Here is a 26,964-nt window from a genome sequence, read left to right as displayed (position 1 = left end):
TCTGTGCATGAATAACAGGTGTGCAGTGACCAACCACTAACAGGCTTCGAGAGAAGTGATATGGTAGGGGGTTACTCACGATGTGTATCTGTTATCTACATGGTGATTTGTGAGCTGAAGAGCTAGCTGCAAAGTTAATACTTTATGCAGTTAAGCGGAAGTCCAAACCATTTGGGAAATGTGCTACTTAACCATTGTGACTGAAATCCATGCATGTTGTAAGTGATGCAAAGTGAGCCCTGCCTGGACTGTAAACTCTTCTTTCTCAGTTGTAAATGATGTGAGGTTATTCTAGGGAGAAAAAAAAAAAATGGATACTGAAAACTAAATGCTCTCTCCCCACTCTCCCTACCCCCCTTTTTCCTTTTTGTTTGTTTGTTTAAGCAGAAAATGGCAAGATTGAAAGACTTGATTCAGCTGGGGAGGGGAGTGTATGGGTTACAGGGCAGGCTGCTGTGGCGTCTAATCTGATGGAAGCGATGCTGTGAAGAACAGTAAAGCTTGGAGGTAGCACATATCACCTAGAGCCTGGTTTGGGGCCTACGTTGTATCCAGTCGGCGATGGCAGGAAGGGCTTGAACTTTCTTCCTTAATGTTACCAATCTAGGATGGATGTCCAGCAAGTCAGGTTTGAAGACCAAAAGTGTGGTACTGCAAATTTCCCAGTAGAAATCTGCCCAGGTTACCTAGTTGAAAGGTAACAAAAATTGCCATTTGAACATAAAAGGCATAAATTCTTAAATAAAAAAATAGTTTCTTTTTGGGGCACGTGGGTGGCTCAGTCAGTTGAAGTGTCTTGACTTCAGCTCCGGTCATGATCTCATGGTTCATGAGTTTGAGTCCCACATCGGGCTGTCTGCTGTCAGCACAGAGCCCACTTCAGATCCTCTGTCTCTGTCTCTCTGTCTGCACTTCCTCTTTTTCTGTGCTCTTTCTCTCTCCCTCAAAAATAAACATTAAAAAGAAACTTCTTTTTCATTTAAAATTCTCTGTTAACTGTGAAAGTGGAAAGAGTATATGACAGAAGATAACAGATAAGACCATACTCACAATATCCAGAAGTTGCTAATACTACCACTTCTGTGTATAAGGTATTTGTGTATGTGTGCTCATTCTAAAATGAGGTCTTACGGGGGCCCTGAATGGTTCCATGGGTTAAGAGTCCGCTTCTTGGTTTCAGCTCAGGCCATGATATCACAGTTCTTGAGTTTCAGCCCCTTGTCAGGCTCTGCCCTGACAGTGAAGAGCCCGCTTGGGTTCTTTCTCCTTTTCCCTCTCTGCCCCTCCCCTGTTCACACCCTCTTTCTCTCTCAAAATAAATTAAAACTTTATATATAAAAAAACATAAAACAAAATGAGATCTTACCCTACATATTCTTGTATCTGGATTCACTCTCCACCTCTCTGTGACAATACGCCTTTTTATTTTAGACCCAGTCAATACTTTCTATCAACTTCAAAAATGCCCTTTACAGGACAAAGCAGACCCATTTTGGGACTTGCATTTCATCTGGTTATGCCATTTAACTCCCTTTTACTGAAGATTTCACAGTCCTGAAGAATGTCCTGTCCTCAGGATTTGTGTGATTATTTCATCCTGTTGTTGACCTTGTTCCTTTATTCTGCAGAGTATGAAGGGATAGAGTGCAAATTATCCCAAGAGAGCTCATAGTTGCAAGTTAAATATTTTCAACTAACACATTATATTGTGTCACATCAAAAGACATAATAATGGGTGTCTGAGCATTAGTGGAACCCTAAGGGTGATGGCAGCCTGGTCCTAGCCTTGAACACTTTTTCTTTGTACACTTTTTTTCCCCCTTTGTGACCAGAAACTAAGCCGGCTGACATTACTTTGGCTCCAGATGAATATCAAAGAGTGATGATGTTTAAATGTGGACTATCCTTAGTTTTCTTTTTGTATAGAATTTAATAATGCTATTTACTAGTGTTTTATGAACATGCATACTAAAACCCTGTCAGCCCAGAGAGTTGTATGGGTTAGCGGATTCAGAGTTCAGTCAACAAATACCTATGCAGTACCTACTGTGTGTGATGTGCTGGTCTAGTTGCTATGATGGGCTGGAAAGCAAAATGGGCTGCAAGCCCTTTCCCAGATGCAGCTTGTATTTAAGAAGCAGGAAGACAAGCAGGTAACTGATGGGGATGATAAAGAAAAAGTGAAGTGATGGTCATGGAGGGAAGACCTTTAACAGGTGACATTTAAGCCAGGCTTACATGATCATGGGATCCAGACAGGAAACGTCCTGGAAATGAAGCATCCTAGGCAGAGGGAACAGCAAGCATAAAGGCCCTTAGGTGGAAGTGAGATTTGTGTCCGAGGAACAAACAAAACACCAGCATGTGTGGAACACTGTGAGGAAGGGAGAGAGTGCTAAGGGATGGGGCCAGCTGGTGGTTTACAGAAGAATTTCAGTAGAAAACAGGGGAGTAAATTTTAAGTCCTTAGGAATTGTTCATTAAATAGGGCAGGGAGAGGAACATTATAGCAAAGACTATGAGGGAGTCCGTGAGAGGAAATGAAGAGGCATGGGGTGAGGTTGAAAGCTGAGAATAAAGATGTGGCAAGCTTGCTTCTGTGTCACCCAGAAAGATTCAGCAAACCGTGACCAGAATAAGTCACAAGAGTGGTGCAAAAGGCAATCTGCGTCTTGTCTCCTAGAATGGAGTCTCCTTGAAGGACTCCAACCTACCACAGTACCTGAATTATATTTAGATCTGAGTTTTTGTCCATAGTACTTTATAGATGGCACGGTGCTCCTCTGTCAGTAGTAGGGCTGTAATATCTGGTTGTCTCACTTTTTGTGATATTAACAATTATTATTAGTCGGTGCTGAGGTCCATTCCAACTATCAGGGGTTGGAAAATGGTAACTGTTTTAATCTCCCTTTTAACTTACTAACTAGAATACTTTGATGAGGACAAACTTTGCCCATCGATTTTTGTTATCTCGAGGTGCAATTCGCATAGGGAAGGCAAGAGAAATTTCTTATTCAAACCCCCCAACCTTTTAAAAAACCATTTTCAGAACAATAATTTGACTCCATATCATTTTCTAAAAGTAACCAATGAAGCTCTATTTCTACATGTAGGTGTTCGTGTTTGGTTGTGGTGGTAGTTGCCATCATGTATTCATTCATTTTGATTTGTTTCAATCCACTGCCATTAATATTCTTAGTGAACCTTGAATTGTTCCATCTTTGGCCAGTGGGAGCCTCTTCAAGTTAACTTTTGCGTGCTTTTGACACGACCCCAGTTGTCTTTGATAATTCATTTGCTTCTGGTATGATGAGGTATTCCCAGCTCCTCTTTCACATTTCCCTTCCCAGACTGAGAATGAGCTATTTCTCCAAGAACCCCTCATTCCTTTTAGTATTTAACATTAAATCCGTTAACACTTAGACCCAAAATCAGGGTCCTAAGGGTGCTCAAGACAGTTGGGTTGGTCATTGTTTCAAGAAAATGGAATACAACATGCTTTTTTCTTTATCCTAAGATAAAGTTCATCATGACCTTATAGTTCACATTCAGGCATAAGATGTTTACTTAGCTTCACTGATCTGACACCTCTATTTTCTTTCTCCCACACTGAAGATCCTGGTTCTCAGTGACATCTACATATTTTCTTATTGCTTTACCCCACAATATGATATACTAATATCAGAAAAAACCAATATGACTATACCCAGTACCACCAATATAATTAGAATACTCACTCTATTGCATTTTACTTTATAGCATGCTGCAGATACTGCAGTTTTTAAAATTTATTTATTTTAAGAGAGAGAGGTGTTGGGGGGAGGGTGGGCAGGGAGAGAATCCCAAGCAGGCTCCACACTGTCAGTGCAGAGCCCAACATGGGGCTCAGACTCACAAATTGTGAGATTATGACCCGAACTGTATTCAAGAATTGGACGCTTACCATCTGAGCCACCTAGGAGCCTCACATACACTGTGTCTTTCACAAATGTTTGTGGCAAACCTGGCTGAGGAAATCTATTTTGTACTATTTTTCCAACAGCATTTGCTCACTCTGTGTCTCTGTCACATTTTGGTAACTCTTGCAATATTGCAAGCTTTTTCATTATTATGGTGTCTGTTATCAGTGATTACAACTTGCTGAAAGCTCAGGTGATGGCTAACATTTTTTAGCAACAGAGTATTTTTAGTTGAGATATGTACATTGCTTTTGAAGACATAATGCCATTGCATACTTAGCAGATTACAGTACAGTGTAAACATAACTGTTTACCGGGAATCCAAAAACCACTCGATGTGATATTTGCTTTGTTGCAATGGGAGGAAACCAGTCCTACGATATCCCTGAGTTATGCCTCTACTAAAAATGGTACAATATTTACTTTTTGTCTTGAGAGAATATTTGCAAGAGGTATAGTCAAAATACTGTTTTACTGTGATATTTCTTAAAACAGTTCCACCTTAATAAAGTACATAGGAACTCCACACACTTCATGCATCAATTTGACACAGGTTCATTTGTTTCCCTTTGCTTTTGCTTTGCAGTGTTAGCTTTTTAAAATGTTTTTGTTGTTTTTATATAATTATATAAAATATTTTAGTTGATGGTTTCAAAGTTAAGTCCACTAAAAAAATTTATTTAAAGAAGTTTAGCTTTTATCCCTGCTCTCTGATCTACTCCCTCCCTATGGATAACTTTTTTTCCTCAATGAGTCTTTGTAAGTTTTTGGTTGTGTGTGTGTGTGTACTTGCATTTTTCTATGATGTAAAAGATACTCACAGAGTTACCAATGAGCCACTCTTTTTCCCCTAAGTATGTGTCCAAATCTTGCAGAAGATGAGGTCCATCATACGTAAGAAGCTCACTAAATATCTGATCCTAGGAGAGAGAGAGAAAAAGATCACTTTAAGGATAATAGGAAGAAAAAGAAATAATATGATTGGAAGAGGAAGTAGCTTTTTCCATCTTTATTCTCCCACATGGGTTCAGAAAGGAAGAGAAGTAGCTTATGTGGCGGTGGTTGCAGCTTTCAAATGTATGACATGGAGATTGGGGTCTGATTCATGATACTTAGTCATCCCTTTTTACTCATGGATTAAAAAATAATTTTGTCACCAGTTCTTAGAGTTTCTTTGTATATAACGACTAAATATTTCACCCACAAAATCTTTTCATGATTTTTATCTTAATCTTTATTGAGAAAAAATAATTCTATTATGTTTTTACATTTTTAAAATTATCTTTTCTTAGGCTCACTCTTTTTGAAGAAATGACATAACTGAGGCTAAAGAAATTTATTATGTAAGGCTAGGTTCCTTTAGTTTGGCAGTCTTTTATTTCACCATTGCACTTAATCTATAGTGAATCATTACGCTCTCAGGACTTGATGGTTTTTTTCTTGTTGGCTTGACTTTGTGCCTTAGTTTGAGCCCTGTGTGCCTTGAATATCATCTACAAAACCATCATCTAGGTGCACTCTTTTGATATATTATGTAAGGTGACATTACAAACCAAATATCCTTAGAAGAGACCACGGCCTCTTAGTAAGAAGTGTTTGTTTATATAAGAAAATTCTGGCTGATGTTTAACTTGGATATGAAATGTGACCCAATCTCAAAAATATTATATAATAAGTGTATACATGTATTATTTACTAATAATGATAACGATGTGTAATAAAATCCAGCCTTTATTAAGGCAGGTCAGGTAATGGATACTCAAGTCCTCACCAACTTGCTGATTTACTTTGTTATTACTGTAACTACTAGGTAATAGAGATTACTATAACATAATGCCCTAGGTCTATAGAGTACAGTTTGCAAAAGCATTATTACATATTCACATACATTTGCCAGATTTTATAAATGAAACATGGGAAGTTTGTCATTATTTTGACTTTATATTTTATCCACTGTTCTATCCTACTTTCATTCATAAGGTTCTCTCTTTCATGGTTAACATATTCATAGTTGAAAATAAAACAGGGTGGGTTCTTCTTCCTCTTACACATCATTTATAAGCTGAGCGGCAACGGGCCCAGATCCATGTGGCGCTTCCCACAGCCCAGCTCAGCTCAGCATTAGTGGGAAAGGGGTTTATGGCCAGCTTGGCTACCCTATAATAGCTAGAAATGGGAAGGGGTTGAATGGAATGGGATGTAGCTGCCGGAACAGCTTTCCAAAACTTCTGTATTCTCACCTGCATAATTGTGTTCCTTCTTCTAATGTGCATTTTCCACAACTTGAGGTAGGTACACTGATGCTTGTGCATACGCAGGGCCAAACAAACATCTTTTCTCTGTACTGACTTCCCCTTTAGTGCAGGTTCTCTTTATATGTTTGGTGAATCATCTCAGCGGTTCATGTCCTCTAATGACGTGTAAATTGTGACCAGCATAATTATTTAAGAATCATGTTAAAGAATACTCCCCAAAATAACATAAAGAAGATGAAATTTGATTCTACGTCCTTTTTTCCAGATGTTTGCGTTTAAAAATGCATTTCCTGACAAGTCCTAGACAGCCACTCTTGGAAGAAATTTCCTTCTTCCTCCAGAGCATTATAAGTCAGGAGGTTTTTGAACGTGAGAAGGCATTGCTATAGTATTCTATCAAATGACTTTTCTATTTCTATTTTGTAGAATTCTATTTCTCCAAAGCATTATTTTAAAATCCAAGGATTATCTTTGAATCCATACTACCTCAATAATTTAGTATTGGAAATGGACCACTGGAATTCATTCACTCCAGCTCATCCTTCATCCTCCCGTCCCATTCTTTAAGTGAGGAAACTGAAACAGATACGTTGAATAACCAAAGAAATACAAGTGGTAAATTCAGGGTGACCGATGTCCAGAAACATATTTTGCCTTCTAAATTAAATTTAAATTTTTAAAAGTTGGAAGCGGAATTTTTTTAGCAACCAGTACTGTAACATTTATAATTATGTGCATTTAATAGATTTTTAGGGCTCATATAATAAGAGGGCTATTTACACTGTTCATCCATCTTCGCTGTATCAATATTCTGCTTTTGAAAATGGTACCTGACCACAAGGTGGCAGCAGTGCAATCTACTGCAGGGAGACTAGGCGATGGAATATACTGGAACTGTGGCTTCTTCATTATATACTAGTCAGGTCCTGCCTATTAATCAGATAGTATGTAGCCAATTGCAATATTTCTGTAACATGTCCTCCTTTCATATGATTTATTTATACACTTGGATTAGGTCCCGTGAATTTTTTTTTTAAGGTAGGAGTTAATGTAAGAACATTGTTATTCTAATACAAAGGGAGGTTACTCTAATCATAAACATTCAAAGAATATTTTCCTCTGGGAGTTAGCTTCTATTATGGAGCCTCAGCCACAAAAAAGTACAAAATAGAAATAGAGAAGAGCAAGCCCATAAATTGATAGACTGGCAATTGGCGGGGTCTTTGGCACATGGAACAAAAAGCTTTGGATACATTTCTGTAAATTGGAAATTATGTATCTACTTGTCTCAGCATGGATAAGGATGTGTTAAAGACAAACACCATGTCCAACAAAAGGAAAAACAATGAGCAGTGAACTATAAAAACAATTATAGAATAATTAGAATATCTAATATTTATGAAACACTTTCTACCTAGTCATAGATACTCATGCTAGCATTTAATCCTCCCAACATACTTCAAAGTAGATTCTATGGTATCCCTACTTTACAGACAAAGAGTTTGAACCATTGATAGGTAGTTGTGTGGCAACTGGTAAGAAGGGAATCAGAATTCAAGCCTGGCAGTGTGACTCCAGAGCCCGAGTGTATTGCTATAGATCAAAGCTGAGCTTTTGTTTTAGACTTTGTTCTGTCTTGGTTAATCAGTCATATATTTTTGTGTGTGTGACATACCTTACATTTCTGTTGAAATAAGTTCCTAGTTAATAAGTTGTATTTAGCATAAATATGTTTAAGTCAGTTGATAAGACTGCCATTCTATGCTGTAACTTTTGGATGCAGACCATAAGCTCTAAGACATACATAATGACCAGCTGCCAGCGTTAAAACCAGTGGCCAAGAACATGCAGTCTGGGAGTGGCTGGAATTTGAATTCCCTATGTTCCATTTACTAGCTACATAACTATATGCAAGTTACTTATGCTACATGAACCTCAACTTTTCCGTCTGGAAAAATGAAGATCATAATTTCTCCCTAAGAGATGCTCTGGGTATTAGTCACTAATTTAAAAGAAAGTATGCATAGGTGATGAGGCAACTCCATAACCACTCTCTTTCTTAGTTTCTCCGTGTGCGAAGTGAGCATGGCAACAGAAAGCACTTATCTCACCGGAGGATTGGGAGGACCGACTGAGGCCGCACATGTGAAGGGGCTGGAGCAGCACGTGCACCTGGTGTTTGAGAAGTTCGGCTCTTGCTGTCTCCCATTCATCACACACATGGTGCCGGCTAAGTGAAAGGCACGGTGCTAGGTGTGGGGACATGAGTGAGTAGCACAGACATAATTACTACCCTCATGAGTGTTCTACTGGAGGAGACAAACAAGTAAATATATTTTAAAATATAACTGCAACAAAGCACCACTACGGGGCTGTAATGGAGCATAACCAACAATTGTGATCTATTTAGAATTCTGGATAAAGATCATGGATTTGACACACACACACATATTTTCCATCCCCAAACCACCAGTAAATACATAGCTTTGGAAAACTAGAGTCCATGGGTGGAAAACAGAAGAGACAAGACAAAACAAAATTTGAAGCTGTAAAGCAAATGGATGAATGGTATCTGCAAAGGTAAAGCTGAAAACCAACACGGCCTCATAATACCCTCAAATGGTTCAGGAAGAGGCAGGAATATTGAGAATTGGGAACAAGGAGGTAAGAATTGGGAACAAGTGAGGACTGGTGGAAAGCTGTGAAAGAGGTCATTTTAGCACGAGATTTCTTCCTCCATTTTCCATGTGACACATGCCTCTGCCCCATCTTTCGCAGAAGGCTCGAGAGGGTGGAATAGATGCCTTGTGGGTTGGGAGCTGTCATTCATAATGTATTCAAAACAGGGGGTTAAGTGAATATATGCACACTGAACGCTAAGTTCTGCGACTCTTGGCCCTCTCTTTGCTGACTGTGTCCCAGAACACCGGCAGCCACGCCTGTATTTGCAGGCAAAAGACTGGAAGTCCTCTCGTGGGACTCTTTCTAGTCCCTAAAGATAGTGCAGTTGGGAAATACTCTGCAAGTGGCCTGGTGATGCTCAACATCAACAAGCCCTGTCCACAGGCCGAGGGCTCTGGGTAGCTTCTCAATCTTCCTATTTATCATGGATTCCGAAGGATGGTCTGACTCGTGGGGACAGACAGAGACCAAAACAAAGAGGGAAAAGGCGAAAATAAAGATTTCAGGATGATAACTGCGCGCCAGGTGTTTAGGGTGACCAGTCTGAAGCCGTGTGACACACGAGACAGATATATCCACGCTGTCTGTCGTCATTACACCTCTTGTCATCAAGCCTTCATTTTAACGTTTGGAGTCCTGGAGGATGTACCCCAAGTAAACAGTGCAGTGAGTAAAGACAGCGATGGCACCCAGGAAACAACAGGACTTCACTCAGGACAAAGACATTCCTGGGGTGACAGAGAAGGGCGGTCGGTAAAGACAGACGTGCAGAAACCTAGATAGTTCAGCAAAAGAAAGGCGACCTCGGCCAGATAGCTCCAAGAAAATAGTGGACATAATAGGTTATCTGGGATCATTGACCTTGTGGAAAATCGTATTGGCAGGCTACTGGGTAGTGTGGGAAGGGTCAGCAACAAACGGACAAACAATTAGGCAAATGAAGGAAAGACAATTACTAATTTTGAGGAGGTAAAGTGAGAAAGGAAATAAAGTATACTACAATTCACAGTTCTGTATAATATTTGCATGGGCATACTAATGTAACAACCGAATATTGATCTGACCAAAACATTTTAATACCATTAAAATTTGGGAGTAGGGAAGCAGAGACGATGATTACATAGGAAATAAATTCTTATTACTATGGTAATAAGTCCTGAGAAACTAAAGTTAGTGAATCAAAGAAAGCCATACTTACATGTCTTAAAGCGCTAAAAGAGAGTTATGTCTGAGGAGGGGTTAAAGTGAAGAGTGAGAGCAGAGAATCACTGTACTTGGTTTTACATTTCAAAAATATAATTTGATATTTTAAAACTACAGGTATGTTTTACTTTGATAAAAAGGAGCTTTTTAAAGCAAGCCACTTAGTGTCTGGCAAGTAGATATGATTAACAGTCGTAACAACAAACTCATCACATTACTTTTATATCTTGGTTTTTCTCTGCCCAAGGAAAACGTGACATGAAATCATCCAATGTGTCCACAATTGCATCAACTTGACACTGTTCCAGTTCTGTTTTTCCAGCCAAATCTATAAAACAGAGACCATTTTAAGCCCAGAAATACACTGGATTTAATTTACTATTCGAAATGTTAATTTTTAATAGGCAATATATTTTTATGGTTCAAAAATTCAAAATATAAAACTGTATGCCGTGAAGATGCACTTCCACACCCACTCTCATCCCTCTTATTGTGCCCCCTTACCTACCCTTCTTTTGGAGGTTTTTGTGGTATTCTTCTATTATTTCTTTATGAAAATAACACTATATATCCCACTCAAAATAAGCACCCCCCCATATGATATCTTTCCATACAAGTTTGTGAAGGGCGTCCTTGCTCTTTTTCAGCTCCATAGAAGCACCAGTCTATCCAGCCTCAGCTGATTAGGTTTGTTTCTTTCATATCTTTTATTAATACTACAATAAAAACCCTGCATTATCATTTATACTTCTCTTGCATTTAGTTCCATTCTTCTTTACAATATAGTGTTCAATAATAAAATTGTTTAATGAGTAGCGAATATATGTCATGTATTTTTTTTTCAGTTTTTCAAAACTCTTCAACACACTAAACATATTACCTGTGTTTTTGGTCAGGTATCTTGCAATTGCTAGGCTCTGGTGAAGGTTAAGTCCATCGACTTCCAAAATGGGGATTTTACCAAATGGAAGAGCTTAAAGTAAAAGAAGCAAAAAAAAAAAAAAAAAAAAAATCAACTTCCGTAACAAAATCAGTAAGAATATTTCCATTTTTATTGATAATTATAGAAAAAATCATGATTTGAAAGTTAAGGGATTTTTGAATATGTGTTCTGAAAGGGACAGTAGGTACCTTCTAGTGGTATCTTTATAAGTTTTATATTTTTATTTAAAAAAAATTTAATGTTTACTTTTGAAAGAGAGAGACAGAGTGTGAATGGAGGAGGGGCAGAGAGAGAGGGAGACACAGAATCTGAAATCGGCTCCTGCCTGGAGCTGACAGCACAGAGCCCACCCAACGCAGGGCTCGAGCCCACACACAGTGAGATCATGACCTGACTGAAGTTGGATGCTTAACTGACTGAGCCACCCAGACTCCCCTTCTTTCTAAGATTTTTTTTTTAAAGTTGTTAGAAGACCTGCTACAGAGTTTAGTGGCAGCAGCAGGTCAAAAACCCAGTTTTACGGGGGCACTGCATATTAACCTGTGTATTACCTCATATGCTTACATACACTTGTTACTTACCTTTTCAAAAACCTTTCTTTTAAAGATTCATTAGTTTTTGTGGCCTTCATGAGCAATAGCATGAATTATTCTTTAAAGCCATAGTCTAAGGAAATGGAGAGTTTGATTTACATATTGAGTTATGGTAAGAAATTTAGCCGAATTTTGATTTTGATGAGGGACTATGTGAAGTATATAGGAAGGCAGTAAGCAATTTGTACAACTATTAGGGCAGACTCATAGCAGATGTATTAGTATTTTATCCATAGATCTTACTTTGTTTTCTTATCTAAATCTATTATATTTTTGTCAGAAAGGAATATATGTTTTTACAGAAAAATTCTAAGTTGAGGAGAAATAACAATAACTCTACCATGTAATTATAATCATTTGAGTATTTTAATTGCTTACTCATATGTATTTAAAAACATCATAATGTATTCATAAACCACTTTTTTATTTGATAACATCTTTTTGAAGTCTTTCCAAATCAGTGAAACATCACCTTTAAAATTTTTTTTTAATGTTTATTTTTGAGTGAGAGACAGAGCACAGTGCCACCCAGGCGCCCTGAAGCATCACTTTTTAATGGCTGCATTATATTTTGTCATATGTATTGATCACAATTTTCCCAACCAGTCCCTTATTTGGGGAAATATCATTATTCTGGAAAGAAAGAAAAGAATAAAGTGCTACTCACAATCCCATTACCCTAATGCAACCAGAATCAACTTAGAATCAACCTTCAAGTGTCTTCCATATGCACATTAAATAAATACAAGATGAACTACAGTTCACATCAGGAATAAAAACATCTTTGAGTACTTACCTAAGGAGTGTGCCAACTACTATTCTAGGTGCCTGAGATACTGCAGTGAGCAAAACAAAGTCTCATATAAAGCTGACACAAATCGCGATGCCTTATTCAGAGCAAAGTATGTGATTAGGAATTAGCATGCCTAATATTTTGAACGATGCCCCCTTTATGCTAGGCAGTGTACTAAATATTTAATGCACCCATGAGGTCTTCTAGTATTTACAACCTTATGAAGTAGGTATTATCTCATTTCATAAATGAGGAGATGAGGGGAAGAGAGATTGTGGAGAGTCCAAGTCACATACATGGTAGAGGCTCAAATTGAGTTCAGTTCGAACCTTTGCTCAGCTGTTTTGCTAGTTCTAAGAGCTATGTTTTGTGAAGTTCATTAAAAATCAGAGCAAACCCAGAGAATAGTATCCAAGTTAGAGAAGGGTCTGAAATCCACTTTTTTATAAGGATTGGCCGAAAAACTTGGCACTCTTCACTGGGGAGAATAAAACAAACCAAGCGTAACCTAATGGCCATTTCATATATGGCACAGCGATCAAATGGATGAAAAATTTTACTTATTCTATCTCTAAAATGCAGAACTAGAACTAAAAAGTAATTTTAAAAGGGCAGATATTAATTCAAAATGAAGAATAATTTTTCAGCATTGGAACTATTGATGATGGAATGTGTTTTCCTGCGAGATGGTAAGCTTTTGGCTACTGGCAGCATTTGAGCCACGCTCGGGATAATTGCCAACAGTGGGAATAAAGAAATTTAAGATGACAAATGCCAACGCCTTCCTTTGGTTCCAGAAGAAAATTAACCCCGGGGTTGTTGAAGCATCTGTCAAAAAGCTTTAAGGAATTTAGTGATGCTGAGAATAGGGCTGTGTGATACGCCTCTCAGAGTAAGCACTGTGATCTTGGTAAAATGTCTTTGGATAGTATCTCGACTTAGGCTCAGAGTGGTGGTCCCCTTGTACTCTGTGATCTTCTTATCCCTGGAACATTCTGTTTCCCCACAGGCACCACGCATTAATCGGTGGACATAGTCTAACAGTAGCTTATCCTTCTTGGGTGGTGAGGAAATCCAAACCAGGGGATATAAATGGAACCCTCCAGGAAGAGAAGAGAGTCGTCCCTTGGAGCTACCCTGCAGATCTCATACAGTCCATGGGGAACAGCATGTAAATCAAGAAGTGGAGTTGGGGCTAGCAAGTTTGGACTGAAATTCACAATGATGATCAGAGAAACAATCGAGAAAGTTCTAAAAGTTGATATCTCTATAGAGGGACAGATGTATGAGTTAGCTGGAACTCGGTTCTGAACTCGGCCAGTGACCTTTGTCTTCACTCAGACTATTATCATTGAACTGACTACACAGCAATGTCTTTTTCTCTATGATCTTAAAGATACTAGGTTTCTTCAAATAATTGGATGTGAAAGAAGGAATAATCTGCTCTCCATGGATTAAAATGATAAGTCCAAGACCAATGTATGAAAGCCACAAGGAGATAGATTCTAATTTTGTGTAAGGAAGAGTCTTTTAAAGTTTTCCTCCTTTCTGTTTTCTGTTCTCTCTTCACAGACTTTCACTGAGAGAGACATTAGATATCCTAAACGTATTTAATCTCATTTTTTCTAATCTTTTTTCTCTATTTTTTACTTCTTTTTCCTATTGTACTTTCTGGAGGAGTTCTTTATTTTTTTTTTATCATTTTATCAGTTTGATTAGTCTGTATCAAAATTTTAATTTAAAACCTTTTTGTCTCTGAACATTCCTTTTTATGGCATATTTGTTCAGAATGTATAGAAAATGTTCTCTTTGAGGATTTTCTATTTTTGTAAAATTTTTCTTGCTATATCATCCTGAAGCCCTCAGTTGATTCCCTCCCCACCCTACCACCCCTGCGTCTTCGTTTAGGTCTGTTGTACATTAAAGGCCTTCTCACAAATATTATTAATTTTTGGCCTGCCATTCCTGTTTTAAATAAGTGAAAGGAATGAAAGCTAATTGGAGCCTCAGTGGACGTGGGAAGGGCCTGCAAAGAGACTGGGCTGGGCCCTGTCATTGAGATGCCCACCTGCTCAGTGTCTGCTAGACATTCTCTTGGACTGATCAGCCTCCCTGGAGACAACTCTTCGCATTTCCTGCCCGAGGGATACTCGTTTGGTTGCAGTATTCTGATTGTAGGGCGGGGAGTAAGGGCTTTGGGTCTCAGTGTTTAGTTTCTAGATTTCCATTGAATCCCACCTACTGTATTGTGTCCTGAGACATGACCGGTATCCTAGAATCCTCTGGGCTTTCCTTGATTGACAGTAATCTCCATTCTTCTTCCAGGGTGGGGAAAAGACCTTGTGGCCATGCTGCTGCTTCACATTCTTCCAGTCAATCCTCTGTCAGTCCAGTTTTTAGAGTTCTCTGTTGTTGCCAATTCTTGAGCCCTTGGGGGGATCCCTGGAGTGATTCAGCTTGTCTCCTCCTCTAGGCTTATTTTGGGCATCAGGGGCCTGCTAAGTCACCTTACCATTCTTTTCTTCTTAATGTTATTTATTGATTTTGAGACACACAGAGAGAGACAGATAGACAGACAGACAACAAGCAGGAAAGGGTCAGAGAGAGAAAGAGAGAGAGAATCCCAAGCAGACTCCAAGCCGTCAGTGTAGAGCCAGACGTGGGGCTCGAACTCATAAACTGTAAGATCATGACCTGAGCCGAGATCAAGAGTTGGTCACTTGCAGTGCCTGAGTGGCTCAGTTGGTTAAGCATCCGACTCTGCTCAGGTCATGAGCTCGTGAATTTGAGCCCTGCGTAGGGCTCTGTGCTGACAGCTCAGAGCCTGGAGCCTGCTTTGGATTCTGTGGCTCCCCTTTATGCCCCTCCCCTGCTCACAGTCTGTCTCTCTTTCTCTCTCAAAAATAAAATAAAACATTAAAAAAATTATTTAAAAAAAAAAAGAGTTAATCACTTAACTGACTGAGCCACCCAGATGCCCCATCATCTTCCCATTCTTGACCTGTTTTGCAGCTTTGAGAATTTTGTGCTTTCATATTAAAGATTGATTTCTTTGTCCTTGTAGGGCTTTGACTTTTTTTTTTTAAAGAAGTACTTTAATGTTATGTAAAAGAGAAAAAAATGTCAACACCTGTGCACAGTTTACCAGGTTTGACTTGGAAGAACTTCTTAATGGAAATAATCAGTGATATTCTAAATTATCACAGAGGGCAGGTCACCAGAGAGCATTCCTAAGTCAGATACGAGATGAGGCCAGCTAAAATTTGTAATAAACTGCTTTTCAATATCTGTTCTTTCCTTTTTTCTCAAAGCAATAAAATCCGGATTTTTAGCTGAGCAAATGACTATCCACAATAAAGTCAGCATTTCCCAGCTTCCCTTATAGCAATGTATGGCCACGTGAATAAGTTCTTGCCAAGGGGCTACAAGCAGAAGTGAAATGTAAAACGTTCTGGTCATGCTGTTGAAAGAAAGAGACGTGCGCCTTTCCTCTTATACTTCCTATGAGCTGGAATGTGGAAGGAGAGGGCGTTATCTTACACTATATACATTAGCCAACCAACTAGGGGTGGCAGATGAACAGAAAAGAAGGAGCCTAATCTTTAGCAACTTCATGGAGCAGAACCATTATACCTGCTTGGGCTTTTATGCAAAAGAAATGAATTTCTATCCTCTTTAGGCCATTTTTTGTGTTGGGTGTCTGTTAAAACATCTGACACTATGCATACACACACACACACACACACACATATATGTCCTAACCACCATGAACTTTAAGATCTCTATCAACTCTAAGAATCTCTGAAAATAATAAGAAAATGCAACCATTCCATTTTTATTTATTTTAATGTTTTATTTATTTCTGAGAGAGAGAGAGAGAGAGAGAGAGACAGCATGAGCAGGGGAGGGTCAGAGAGAGAGGGAGACACAGAATCTGAAACAGGCTCCAGGCTCGGAGCTGGCTGTCAGTACAGAGCCCGACGCGGGGCTTGGACTCACAAACCAAGAGATCATGACCTGAGCCGAAGTCGGATGCCCAACTGACTGAGCCACCCAGGTGCCCCAACAATTCCATTTTTAATAACATAATGGAAAGTCAAGGTAGAAGAGGGTATGAGGCACTCAAAGAACTTATATCTAAAAACTAAAAGGCAGAATTTGTTATATGTAATATCTCTGCAACTTGCTATCCATCTTGATTTCATTAATGAATAAAATTTAATTTCACCTATTTCATGTCCACAGAATTAAAAATCCCATGTACAAATTCCGATGGCAGGGGGAAAGTTTGGATATTAATGAGAAAGTTTCCTGAGAAAAGGAAATAAAATGTCCTAGTCCACCAGGGAAGGGTTCTCTACTAAGAAAAAGAGTGAACACAGGGTCAATGACTTTTTAGGAACTCGTGTTTCCAAAAGGCATGTGGTGATATGTATTGTTAATATACCAGTTATCCTGGTGTTACTGTTATTGGTATTATCTAATTAATTAATTATTTTTAAATATAGTTTATTGTCAAGTTAGCTAACATACAATGTATACAGTGTGCTCCTGGCTTCAGGAGTAGATTCCCGTGATTCATCACTTATATACAACACCCGGTGCTCACCCAGCAAATGATCTCCTCAATGCCCATCACCCATTTTTCCCCACCCTGACCAACTCTGTTTGTTCTCTGTATTTAAGAATCTCTTATGGTTTGCCTTCTTCTCTGTCTGTAACTGTTTTTTTTCTTCCCCTCCCCCATGGTCTTCTGTTAAGTTTCTCAGATTCCATATGAGTAAAATCTTATGATCTCTGTCTTTCTCTGACTGATCTATTTCATTCAGCATAATACCCTCTAGTTCCATTCATGTAGTTGCAAATGGCAAGATTTCATTCTTTTTGATGGCTGAGTAATACTCCATTGTATATATATATATATACCACATCTTCTTTATCCATTCATCAGTTGACTAACATTTAGGCTCTTTCCATACTTTGGCTATTGTTGATAGCGCTGCTGTAAACATTGGGGTACATGTGTCCCTATGAATCACCACTCCTATATCCTTTGGATAAATTCCTAGTAGTGCTATTGCTGGGTCATAAGGTAATTCTATTTTTAGTTTTTTGAGGAACCTCCACACTGTTTTCCAGAGTGGCTGTAGTTATTGGCATTATCTAGTGCAAATAACTTGGGCCACTGTGTGAAACTGACCTGTGTTTGAAAAACAGTTCTACCTTGCTGGGACTCTGAGCCTAGAAAAATTACATAAATTCTGTGTGCTATAGCTCTCCCAATTATAAAATAAAAACAATAATATATACCATGAAGGCATGCTGGGGAAATGAAGTGAAATGGGTCTGTGGTTTATCTACCAGATGCCCGATAGTCTTCCAATACCCAATAGCTGTTTTCCTCAACTTTATTCTTATGCAAGTTTATAATAATCCCATCACAGAAATGTGAATTTTAGCCATATAGTTAATATGTAGTTAGTATTTCTAGGAGGGTATGATGGGCAAAATAATTAGTTCATCTATTTTTTCTTCATTAAAAAAAATATAGCACCAGAGGATGACTTACAACTCACTGAGAGGCACACACTTTTTAATGTCATAATATTTCTAATTCTTCCCCTTTGTCTTGAGTGCTAAGTGGCATGTTTTCATTGAATTACCTGCCCAATTTGTCAATTTGCTCTTTCTTCTGATCCAACATCCCAGTTTTGCTCACGTATCCACCCTTCTTTTGAATAGTCACATGCTTTGTGAAAATTGATTCCACCCCCAACTTCAGAAGTAGACTATGTGGTTCCAGGTCTTTCCCATCTGCTTTGTCAGAGGCTGGTTCACACACGGACACGTAGCCCAATTTGAGCCAGTGAGAGATGACAAGTTTGCTGAGGTTTGGAAAAGATTTTCTGCATTCTTCTGAGAACACTTATGGAAGCAGTGCTCTTTCTCTCTCTCATGTATCTCTCGATATTCCTGTTCAAGGCTGTGGGGCTGGAACTGCAGCACCCTTATTGTTACTTGGTCCATGATGCCACCAACACACAGAAGAAAGTCAGCTCTTAAAACCTGTCCTATTTCTGGATTTTTGGTTATCTGAGATAACTAATTTCCTTGTTATATAAGCCATTTTGAGGTCGGTTTTCTGTTAGAGCAGCAAATCTGAATCCTTGTCAAAACATTATAGGTATCTGTAGTAAGCCCATCCAATTCCAATTGTCAAGAATAATAACTTTGGTATTCCCTATTTCAGCTCTTCTGACATAGCTTTGTATTGTTTATATATTCTTTCGGTGAGGTTTGTGTTTTCACTTTGAATAGGAAAGTTTCTGAGCCACCTAGCTTCTCAATGTAAAGCTACATGAAATTTAAAAACCTCTATTTTTAAAAAATTAATAAGTGGGGCACCTGGGTGGTTAAGCCTCCAACTTCGGCTTAGGTCATGATTTCATGGTTCATGAGTTTGAGCTCGGGCTTAGGCTCTGTGCTGACAGCTCAGAGCCTGGAGCCTGCTTCAGATTCTGTGTCTCCCTCTCTCTCTGCCCCTCCCCTGCTCATGCTCTGTCTCTCTCTCAAAAATAAATAAGCATTTAAAAAAATGTTTTAATAAATAAAATAAATAAATAAATACATAAATAAATAAATACCTTTCTTTTTTTTATTTCCCTAAGGAAAGACAGAAAGTTCTGGAAGTATATATTTTCCCTACATTTTCATAAGCTATTATTTGTGCAACTTACTTGATTTGACTTCAGGCCAATCAGCTTGTTCTATTCTGTGGTCTTCATACTTTATGTCCAAATATGCGAATATATATCGAATAATTTCCGCTCTCCCCCTCATATTAAAGTAAATGAGTTTGTAGTTTGGCATGGTGTGATTCTGGGAAAAGAAAAATTGAAGATTATTTTAGCAGCCCTCAAGGAAAGTTCCCATATTTTTCTTTGGGGATATTTTTCAAAACTTGATGGCATCTTTTGAGATAGCTGGAAATATTGGAGAATATTTCAAAACCTGAATTATAAGTCACTATCCTAATAACATATGGGAAAGACTTGTTAGAAGATCATGACTACCTCTTTAAGAATTAGCTGGATCATTCCAGTGAAATATTTTACCAAAAAACAAAATTCAGAGTGAGAGGGTATCTAGATACCAACCTTTGGAGGATGAGTCCAAAACTTTCCATTTTTCCATTTTAAGCTATTTTTGTCCTGCCTTTTACTCACTTGTAATTCGACATTTGGCTTTGGTTGACTTTGGTGACACAGCTGAGTTTGTGAAGACAGCTAGATGAGGATTTCAAGAACAGGGTACATGTAAGGGGAAAGTGAGCCAGCTTTGCCAACCTGAGCTGGCCATCCCCTCCCTCCTCTCGCCCATGGCATTTCCCTCTAGGAATCAAAAGCTTAGGGAAACACTGCTCTCTTTTCCCTTTTACTGCACGCATGCTGCGGGGTTTTATTGGGATGCTAGCACCGTACAGACATACCCCATCTTGGTGACCTTTGTTGGGAGGGGACAACAGGAAGCATATTTCTCTGTACCTTCTGTGGAGGAGCAAGGAAGAAGGTAACTTTTCTTACATTTCATAAAGTTTGCTAAAACTGGCTACATTGGTTAGATGGATGTCAGTCATAATTTTATGAGTTTTCTGTGATTTGTATCATCTCATTTCCATTGCTTATAAACAAGTAATAATTTAAGGCACTAATAGTAGAATGTCTTGTAATTTTATAATGGTCAGGTAACCTAGAAAGAAACGTTTTCATTTGAAATTCAGCTCCTCCACCCAGTGGCTATGTGTCTTTGGACTGTCAACAAAATCTCTCTTCAAAGTCCGTTTTTTGTAAATAGAGATACTAACATGGATTTGGAGATTTAATGAGGTAATACGTGTAAAGCATTTGACACAATGCTAAATACTTAATGAGTATTAGCTGTGGACAATAATAACTTTGAATTAATTCTATAGTCAAAAATAAACACTATGAATACAGGACACTAAAAATAAATAATAATCATAGTAATTATGTTAGTAATAATTGATAATTCTATTTATGAATAGAAGTCATAAATAAGAATCATTTATTTTTTAATGTTTATTTTTATTTTTGAGAGAGAGACAGAGCAAGAGCTGGGGAGGGGCAGAGAGAGAGGAGGACAAAAGTTCAAAGTGGTCTCTGTGCGGACAGCAGTGAGCCCGATACGGAGCCTGAACTCAGGAACCGTCAGATCATGACCTGCGCCAAAGTCAGACACTCAACCGAGACACCCAGGTGCCCCAACAGTTATTTGTTTTAAGTGGTAAGTTTAGTTTGTTTTCTTCTAGGCAAGTCTCTCAAGGATATTAATGGATTATTAGATAAAAAGAAAAGTTAGGCTAAAGGCTCAAAACAAAATTCTACCTGAAACCACATCACATGAAAGGTCAAACACAAATCATAGAAATCTAAATTGCCAAGTTTATGCATTCAGTGTCCTCCTATGGTGAGGATGGCTGCAAACAGCTGTCTAGTTGCCTATTTAGACCCCCCTCAAGATCCAGGAGATAATGGTGATAGTAATTTCTGGTGCATCCATTTCTCTGGGCCTTGGTTTTCCCCGTCCAGATACTGTGGCTGGAGGTGGTGCCCTTTGCCGGAAATCAGAGTCACGCTGACCGTTCCACACTCCATCCCACTCCTGGTAGCCAGTCCAGTGCAATCTGTGCCAAAGTGAGACATGGCACACGGCTCACACACCAGTGTGTGAGTGAAGGAGTCACTGAAGAGTACTAAAAATTCCAAGTACATAGCCCCCAGCTCTTTAGGGGAGAAGTATGCATAGAGGGAGTTCAAATTTGGGGACTCAGTTAAGCCTAATGTTGAGCTTTGTTTCTAAACAAATAGTGGGAAAAATATGAGAGTACAAAAATAGTCATAAAAAATGTAAAGTGATAAGCTTCCTTCTGAAAAAAGGGGATAGTTTATGTCATCACAATAAAGGGAACATTCTTTTTTTAAGTTTATTTATTTAGTTTGAGAGAGAGCGGTGGGCGAGGGGCAGAGAGAGAGGGAGACACAGAATCCCAACGTGGGGCTTGATCTCATGACCCAGGGATCATAACCTGAACCTAAGTCAAGAGTCGGTCACTCAGCTGACTGAGCCACCCAGGTGCCCCAAGGGAACATTCTTATTTAGAAAATAAAAAGCATAATTGTTTCAACTTTTTGATCTAACAGTTCTAAATCTCAAAAGAATAAAAGTCTTCAGAGTGGAAAAAGTGTCACTCTTGGTCACAGTTTTTACATAAAGAACATTGTATACAACTTTTTTATTGAGTTTTGCTGTCATGGGTCAATGTTTCCTCAGCAACAAAGAAATTGTATGTGTTTTCCTTATAAGCATGATATGAATACATAGATTCATACACATCCATTGTGATCAATATTACAAAATTAAACATGACTTTTTCTCATTTGGTCAAATGCCGCATAAATAACAGCGTCCACCTCCTAATTCTGCATGAAAACAAAGGCACTTGTTGATGTTGTTCATTTGCAAAAATGTGCTGTTTTATATCGTATTTCATTCAAGTAAGAAGACATGAAAAAAATCCTTAGCATAAGTTGTCAGCTATCTACAGTTCTCTGCAAATAATCTTTAAATCTGAGATTTGGCACAGGTCTGTGAACATCTGATAAATGCTTATCTTTCCTTCCAGAACATCCTTTCAACAGTTGTAACTCATTGATGAAGCTGCACTTGCACAACACATTCCTGTAATTACTTGCCTGATTATATTTTCTATTGAGTGAAAGTCTAGTTTTCTTGATCTTTGCAGCTACCAAGTTCCAAACTTAAAGAGTTTTGCTTTTCAGGATATATGTGCACATTTTATAGCGTGAAAAATAAGTAAATGTAAATACACTTGGAAACACTTAGGAATCTTAAAAATCCTTTCTATATCTCATAAAGCTTTTGCACAAAAACTAACTGACGAAATTTGAAGCAAATATTTGTATGGTGAAAATCGATAAATCTACAATAAAAGCTAATGAGAAATATAGAGGAAAGTGTCTCAAAGACTCTTTTCCTCTTACTGCATTCAGCAGTCTATTTCTGTTACAATAATCTCACTTTGTTAAAGCCTTTCTTTCGTAAGGATGATAGGCTAAAAGGATGAAGGTAAGATATTCTCCACTCCTACCAACGGGTGCAGTGAGGAACAAACTCAAGGGCAGAGTAGGTCAGTGGCAAAAGGAATGTGTGGTTTGGAGTCACCCCTGCTACTCTGTATCTAAATGGCCTTGGGCAAGTTACCTGTTCCTAGCTTTAGTTTCCTCACCTGTAAAGTGGGAATGAAAATATTGTGTAGAAAGTACCAGTACAGTGCTTGGCACATGGTATACATTTGGGAGGCAAAGCAAGAAGGATGAAAAGGGAGAGTGGGAGCGATGAAGACAGGGAAGGACAGTTCCCACCCCAGGTGAGGTTCAAGCTCAGCTTCGTGTAATTTGATTGGACTTCGACCCTCAAGCACATAAAAGTAAATAAGTAAGTAAGTAAGTAAATAAATAAATAGTCAGGATTAAAAGCAAAGACAAAATTTGCCTGCATCAAATGAACAAAAACCAAATACAGTAAGCAGGGCCCCAAATTCTGAGAGAGGCAGTGGCCATCAAGGAGGTTAGCTCCTTCAGAAAAAATGAGAATAAAATCCCCCACACAAATGAGAGACCACAGGGATGCACTGCTTGAAACTAGGGCCTGGGGGGCTCTTATACACAATCTTTAAAAGGTCAAATTGTAAACCTCTAGTAAAAGTGATAATAAGGAAAATACATGAAAAGTCACAAAAATTAATATTACAAGCAAAAAGGGGTCATAACAGCAGATGAAATAATCATTAAAATCATAAGCCAGTGGGGCACCTGAGTGGCTTAGTCAGTTAAGCAACTGACTTCGGCTCAGGTCATGATCTCACAGTCCATGGGCTCAAGCCCTATTTCCGACTCTGTGCTGACAGTTCAGAGGCTGGAGCCTGCTTTGGATTCTGTATCTCCCTCTCTCTCTGTCTGCCCTCCACCATGCCCCCTGCCAGCTCTCGTTTTCTCTCTCAAAAATAAAAAACATGAAAAAAAGCCATAAGCTAACATGACAAATAACTTCATGTCTATGAATCCAAACACTTAAATGGAAAGAGTTTTGAGAAATATGTAAACTAACACAAGCAAATAAAAAAGCTGAAAGCCTGCATTTAACCCTAACCAGTAAAGAAATTGAATTGGTAATTAGTTACACTCATGAAAGACACCAGGCCCAGAAGAAAACTTCTTTAACCTATTAGAGTCTCTCCCAAACAGCTTAGAGCAAGCATCAGACATGATACGGAGCCAATAGAAGCATTTTCTTTAATTTCAGGAATAATGAGATCCTTACTGTTCACTGTAGTCCTGGATGTCTGGCTAACTCAGTAAGATAAGATAACAATAAACAACATATGTAAGGAATGGAAAGGAAGAGACAAAACTGTCTTCATTTACAATCAAAGTTGTTGTTTGTATTTAAAATTCAAGAGTCTCTATGGATAAACCTGAGCCTAAATTTCAAATAGAAAAGCTAAGGACCAAAATAGCCAAGACCAATGAAAAGAACAGAAGGAGAGGACTTGACCTACCAGATTGCAAGACTTACATCAAAATCCTTGTAATTACGGTAATGTGATCTTTGTTCAGGACCAGACATACAGAAGTGCGTAAAGCCTTTAACAGAATCTCAGATATATGACAGACATGACATTACAGTGGGAACATAATGGGGCTAGACTGAAATGGTTCTAAGACAGAAGAAGAAAAACATACAGAATTAGATTCCAACTTCACACAATTCATAGAAAGAACACCGGGTGGATTATAGACCTAAGTATGATCGGACTGGCCTAGGCAAATTCCAGTGTCGTGCTGTTCCCAGTTTCGGTTCTGAGCCTTTCCACTATCACTCCATGTTAAGAATCCCGTGTAGGGAAAGCTGTGTATATTTCCTAAAATGGTACAGAAATAAGAAGGAAAAAGGTAAGCTGATCATGCTTAAAGCTTTCTTTTATAAATGAAGCTAACCACTGGCTTCCTTCCATTCTGGAGAGAGTCATTTAAGTTTTTGATTCATCAGAAAAAGAAAAAACCTATCTTTGAAAAATAAGATATACTGTTTCTCAAAGAACATAGAAATGATGACTTAATATATACTCTGGATAGAAACTTTCACATATGAACTCTTACAGATGTAGCCACTAACTGCAAAAAAAGACTTACCTTTTAATGTATGCTAAGCTTATTTAGAAAATGAATCTTTTATATGAGAATAAAGTGTTTTTTTTAAAGTTCTGTCTTCCTTCTGGTTTATAGCTCTTTTTACTTTTTATCTTTTCTTTCCTTTTTAATGTTATTTATTTTGAGAGAGAAAGAAAGGCAAAGAGAGAGAGAGAGAGAGAGAGAATCCCAAGCATACTCCACAATGTTAGTGCAGAGCCCTACTCTGGCTCCATCTCACCAGCTGTGAGATCATGACCTGAGCCAAAATGAAGAGCCAGACACTTAACCAGCTGAGCCACCCAGGTGTCCCTGTAGCTCTTCTTACTTTATGTAACCCTGATACATTTCAGCTGATTAATAACCACAAGGAGCATTCAGTCCAGGGGCAATTTTAATGCAGTCATTGATAAAGTACAAACTATAATAAAAGCATTTCATTTTAGCTAAGCTGATGCCCTATTCTATACATTGCTGTCAGAGCCCAGCAAAACAGTATAAAAAATGCTAATGTCTGTGCAGAAAGGAGACAAGAATCCAAACTCAACTCTGGCAAAGGAGGCTAATATTCAATTACTACGTTATGCACTTAAAAGACTTCAGCAGATAACTGAAAAAAAAAAAAAAGAATTGAATTTTTGAAATAATTTTGACAGAAAACCTTGCAAATAGAGAATTAAGTATTAGCCATTTTACTATTCACTATTTATTTTACTCAAAGACATGAGCCCTTACTCTTAAATAAAAGGAACGTCAAACATACTTGAGAATAATGCAATAACCTATGCATTTGAAGTATAAAAGCACAAATTATTTGCGAATTTGCCAACAGTTCTTTGCTGTACTTGACCAAACCTTAACCTATACAAAAGGCACTGGCATAGAGTATAATATTTGTATCCCATTATATAGAATGCAGTGTTTTGAAATGCAAAAATTGGAGTCAGAGAGCAATCATGTGAGATGCTCTTGTCTACATAAGAACTTCTTGTACATTATGACATTAAATAACAGTACCTATTACCCATTAACAGTTGGTGGCAGAGAATGTTGATCTCCCTCGCTCACAGGGTCCCTGAGCATTTCTAGTTCAGTTCTGGAAAAGCTGCCAAGTTGGAGTTAAATTTGTAGGACAAAAGAGAAAGGTAAGCATTTTTGTTAACTGAGTAAAATATTGATTTCAGTCAAAACCTGGATGTTTACTTTTGCATTGGCCATCCAGGATCTCTATTTTCCCATCAAAGACCAACGAAATATCATTTTAAATGGTTGCCTTACATTAAAGCCAAGGCAAGAGGAATAACTGAAATATCCTTTGGGAGCTGTGAGCTCAAATTCTTAGCCTGTAGTAAATGCCTTAAATTATCTTTGAAATCAAATGATGATAGAAAGTAATTCTTGGCAAAACATGGAGACAATGAGTCTTAAAGTGACAGAAAATATTACAAAGAAAACCCAAGAGAGAAAGAGAGAGAGAGTGAAAGGGAGAAAGGAAGAAAGGGAGAAAACTTTTGCTTCATACACTGAAAAAACATCACTTACACTGACTGTATTTTGTATGTTAAAGTCTACTTAAAGGATCTTTTAAAATCTCTTAAAGTCTTTCAAAATCTCCAGTACCTGTATTTCTCTTAGAAATGACTGATTTCTATTTGGTCACTAACAGAGAGGCTCTGAATGAGACCAGATCAGAGGGAGTGGCACGGCGAAAAGAGGTCATCAGACAATTGCTCAGTGACACACATTGTCACACAGTGAACAGTAATAAAAATAAACACTATGATGAAGAGAGAACACTCTCATTTCTTATCTTTATAGAGATCAGTCTTATCACTTACTTGTGCTATGTTTCCGTGGAGTCTCTCGTATCTTCTATGCCCTCTTAAGTGACTGCATCTTGGGTTTATATGATGAGTAAGTCATAGTCACAAGCCAATGAGAGACAAGGCGACTTACTTCCACCCAAGCCTCTTCCTTCATTTCTCAGATGAAACGTGACCACCAAACAGCCCTGGCCTACAAACACTTCTGGTTATTCTTGGCATTTTATAGGCTCTCTGGGTGTAAACAGCCTAATGTATTTGCATTTAATAGATAACATCAAAGTTACAGGTGCTCACACGTGCCTATTGCTACATGCTCATTTATGTTTAAAGTCTTACAGCGTAGGCTCCTGGAGAATGAGAGAACAGGAATACAGGGAAGCCTTCTTTTCAGATACGCAAATGTCTTGCTTCCTCAATTCG

General features: G+C 38.3%; 1 protein-coding gene across 1 annotated transcript; it reads right to left on the bottom strand.

Annotated features, from left to right (window-relative positions):
• Positions 1-493: 493 nt before the first annotated feature.
• Positions 494-26,578, bottom strand: HPGDS (hematopoietic prostaglandin D synthase). Its single transcript, XM_039241302.1, has 6 exons — positions 26,557-26,578; positions 19,166-19,307; positions 10,980-11,072; positions 10,318-10,427; positions 4,781-4,879; positions 494-686 (listed from the first exon to the last, which is right to left on the bottom strand). Exons 2-6 carry the CDS (start codon positions 19,296-19,298, stop codon positions 522-524), a joined length of 600 nt encoding a protein of 199 aa, XP_039097233.1. The 5' UTR covers positions 19,299-19,307; positions 26,557-26,578; the 3' UTR covers positions 494-521.
• Between the last annotated feature and the right edge of the window lie 386 nt (positions 26,579-26,964).

This window comes from Hyaena hyaena, unplaced genomic scaffold (genome assembly GCF_003009895.1).
Source record: "Hyaena hyaena isolate Hyena2069 unplaced genomic scaffold, ASM300989v1 scaffold_191, whole genome shotgun sequence".
Lineage (NCBI taxonomy): Eukaryota > Metazoa > Chordata > Mammalia > Carnivora > Hyaenidae > Hyaena > Hyaena hyaena.
Note: the sequence above shows the minus strand (reverse complement) of the source record. Positions and strands in the feature narration are given on the sequence as shown.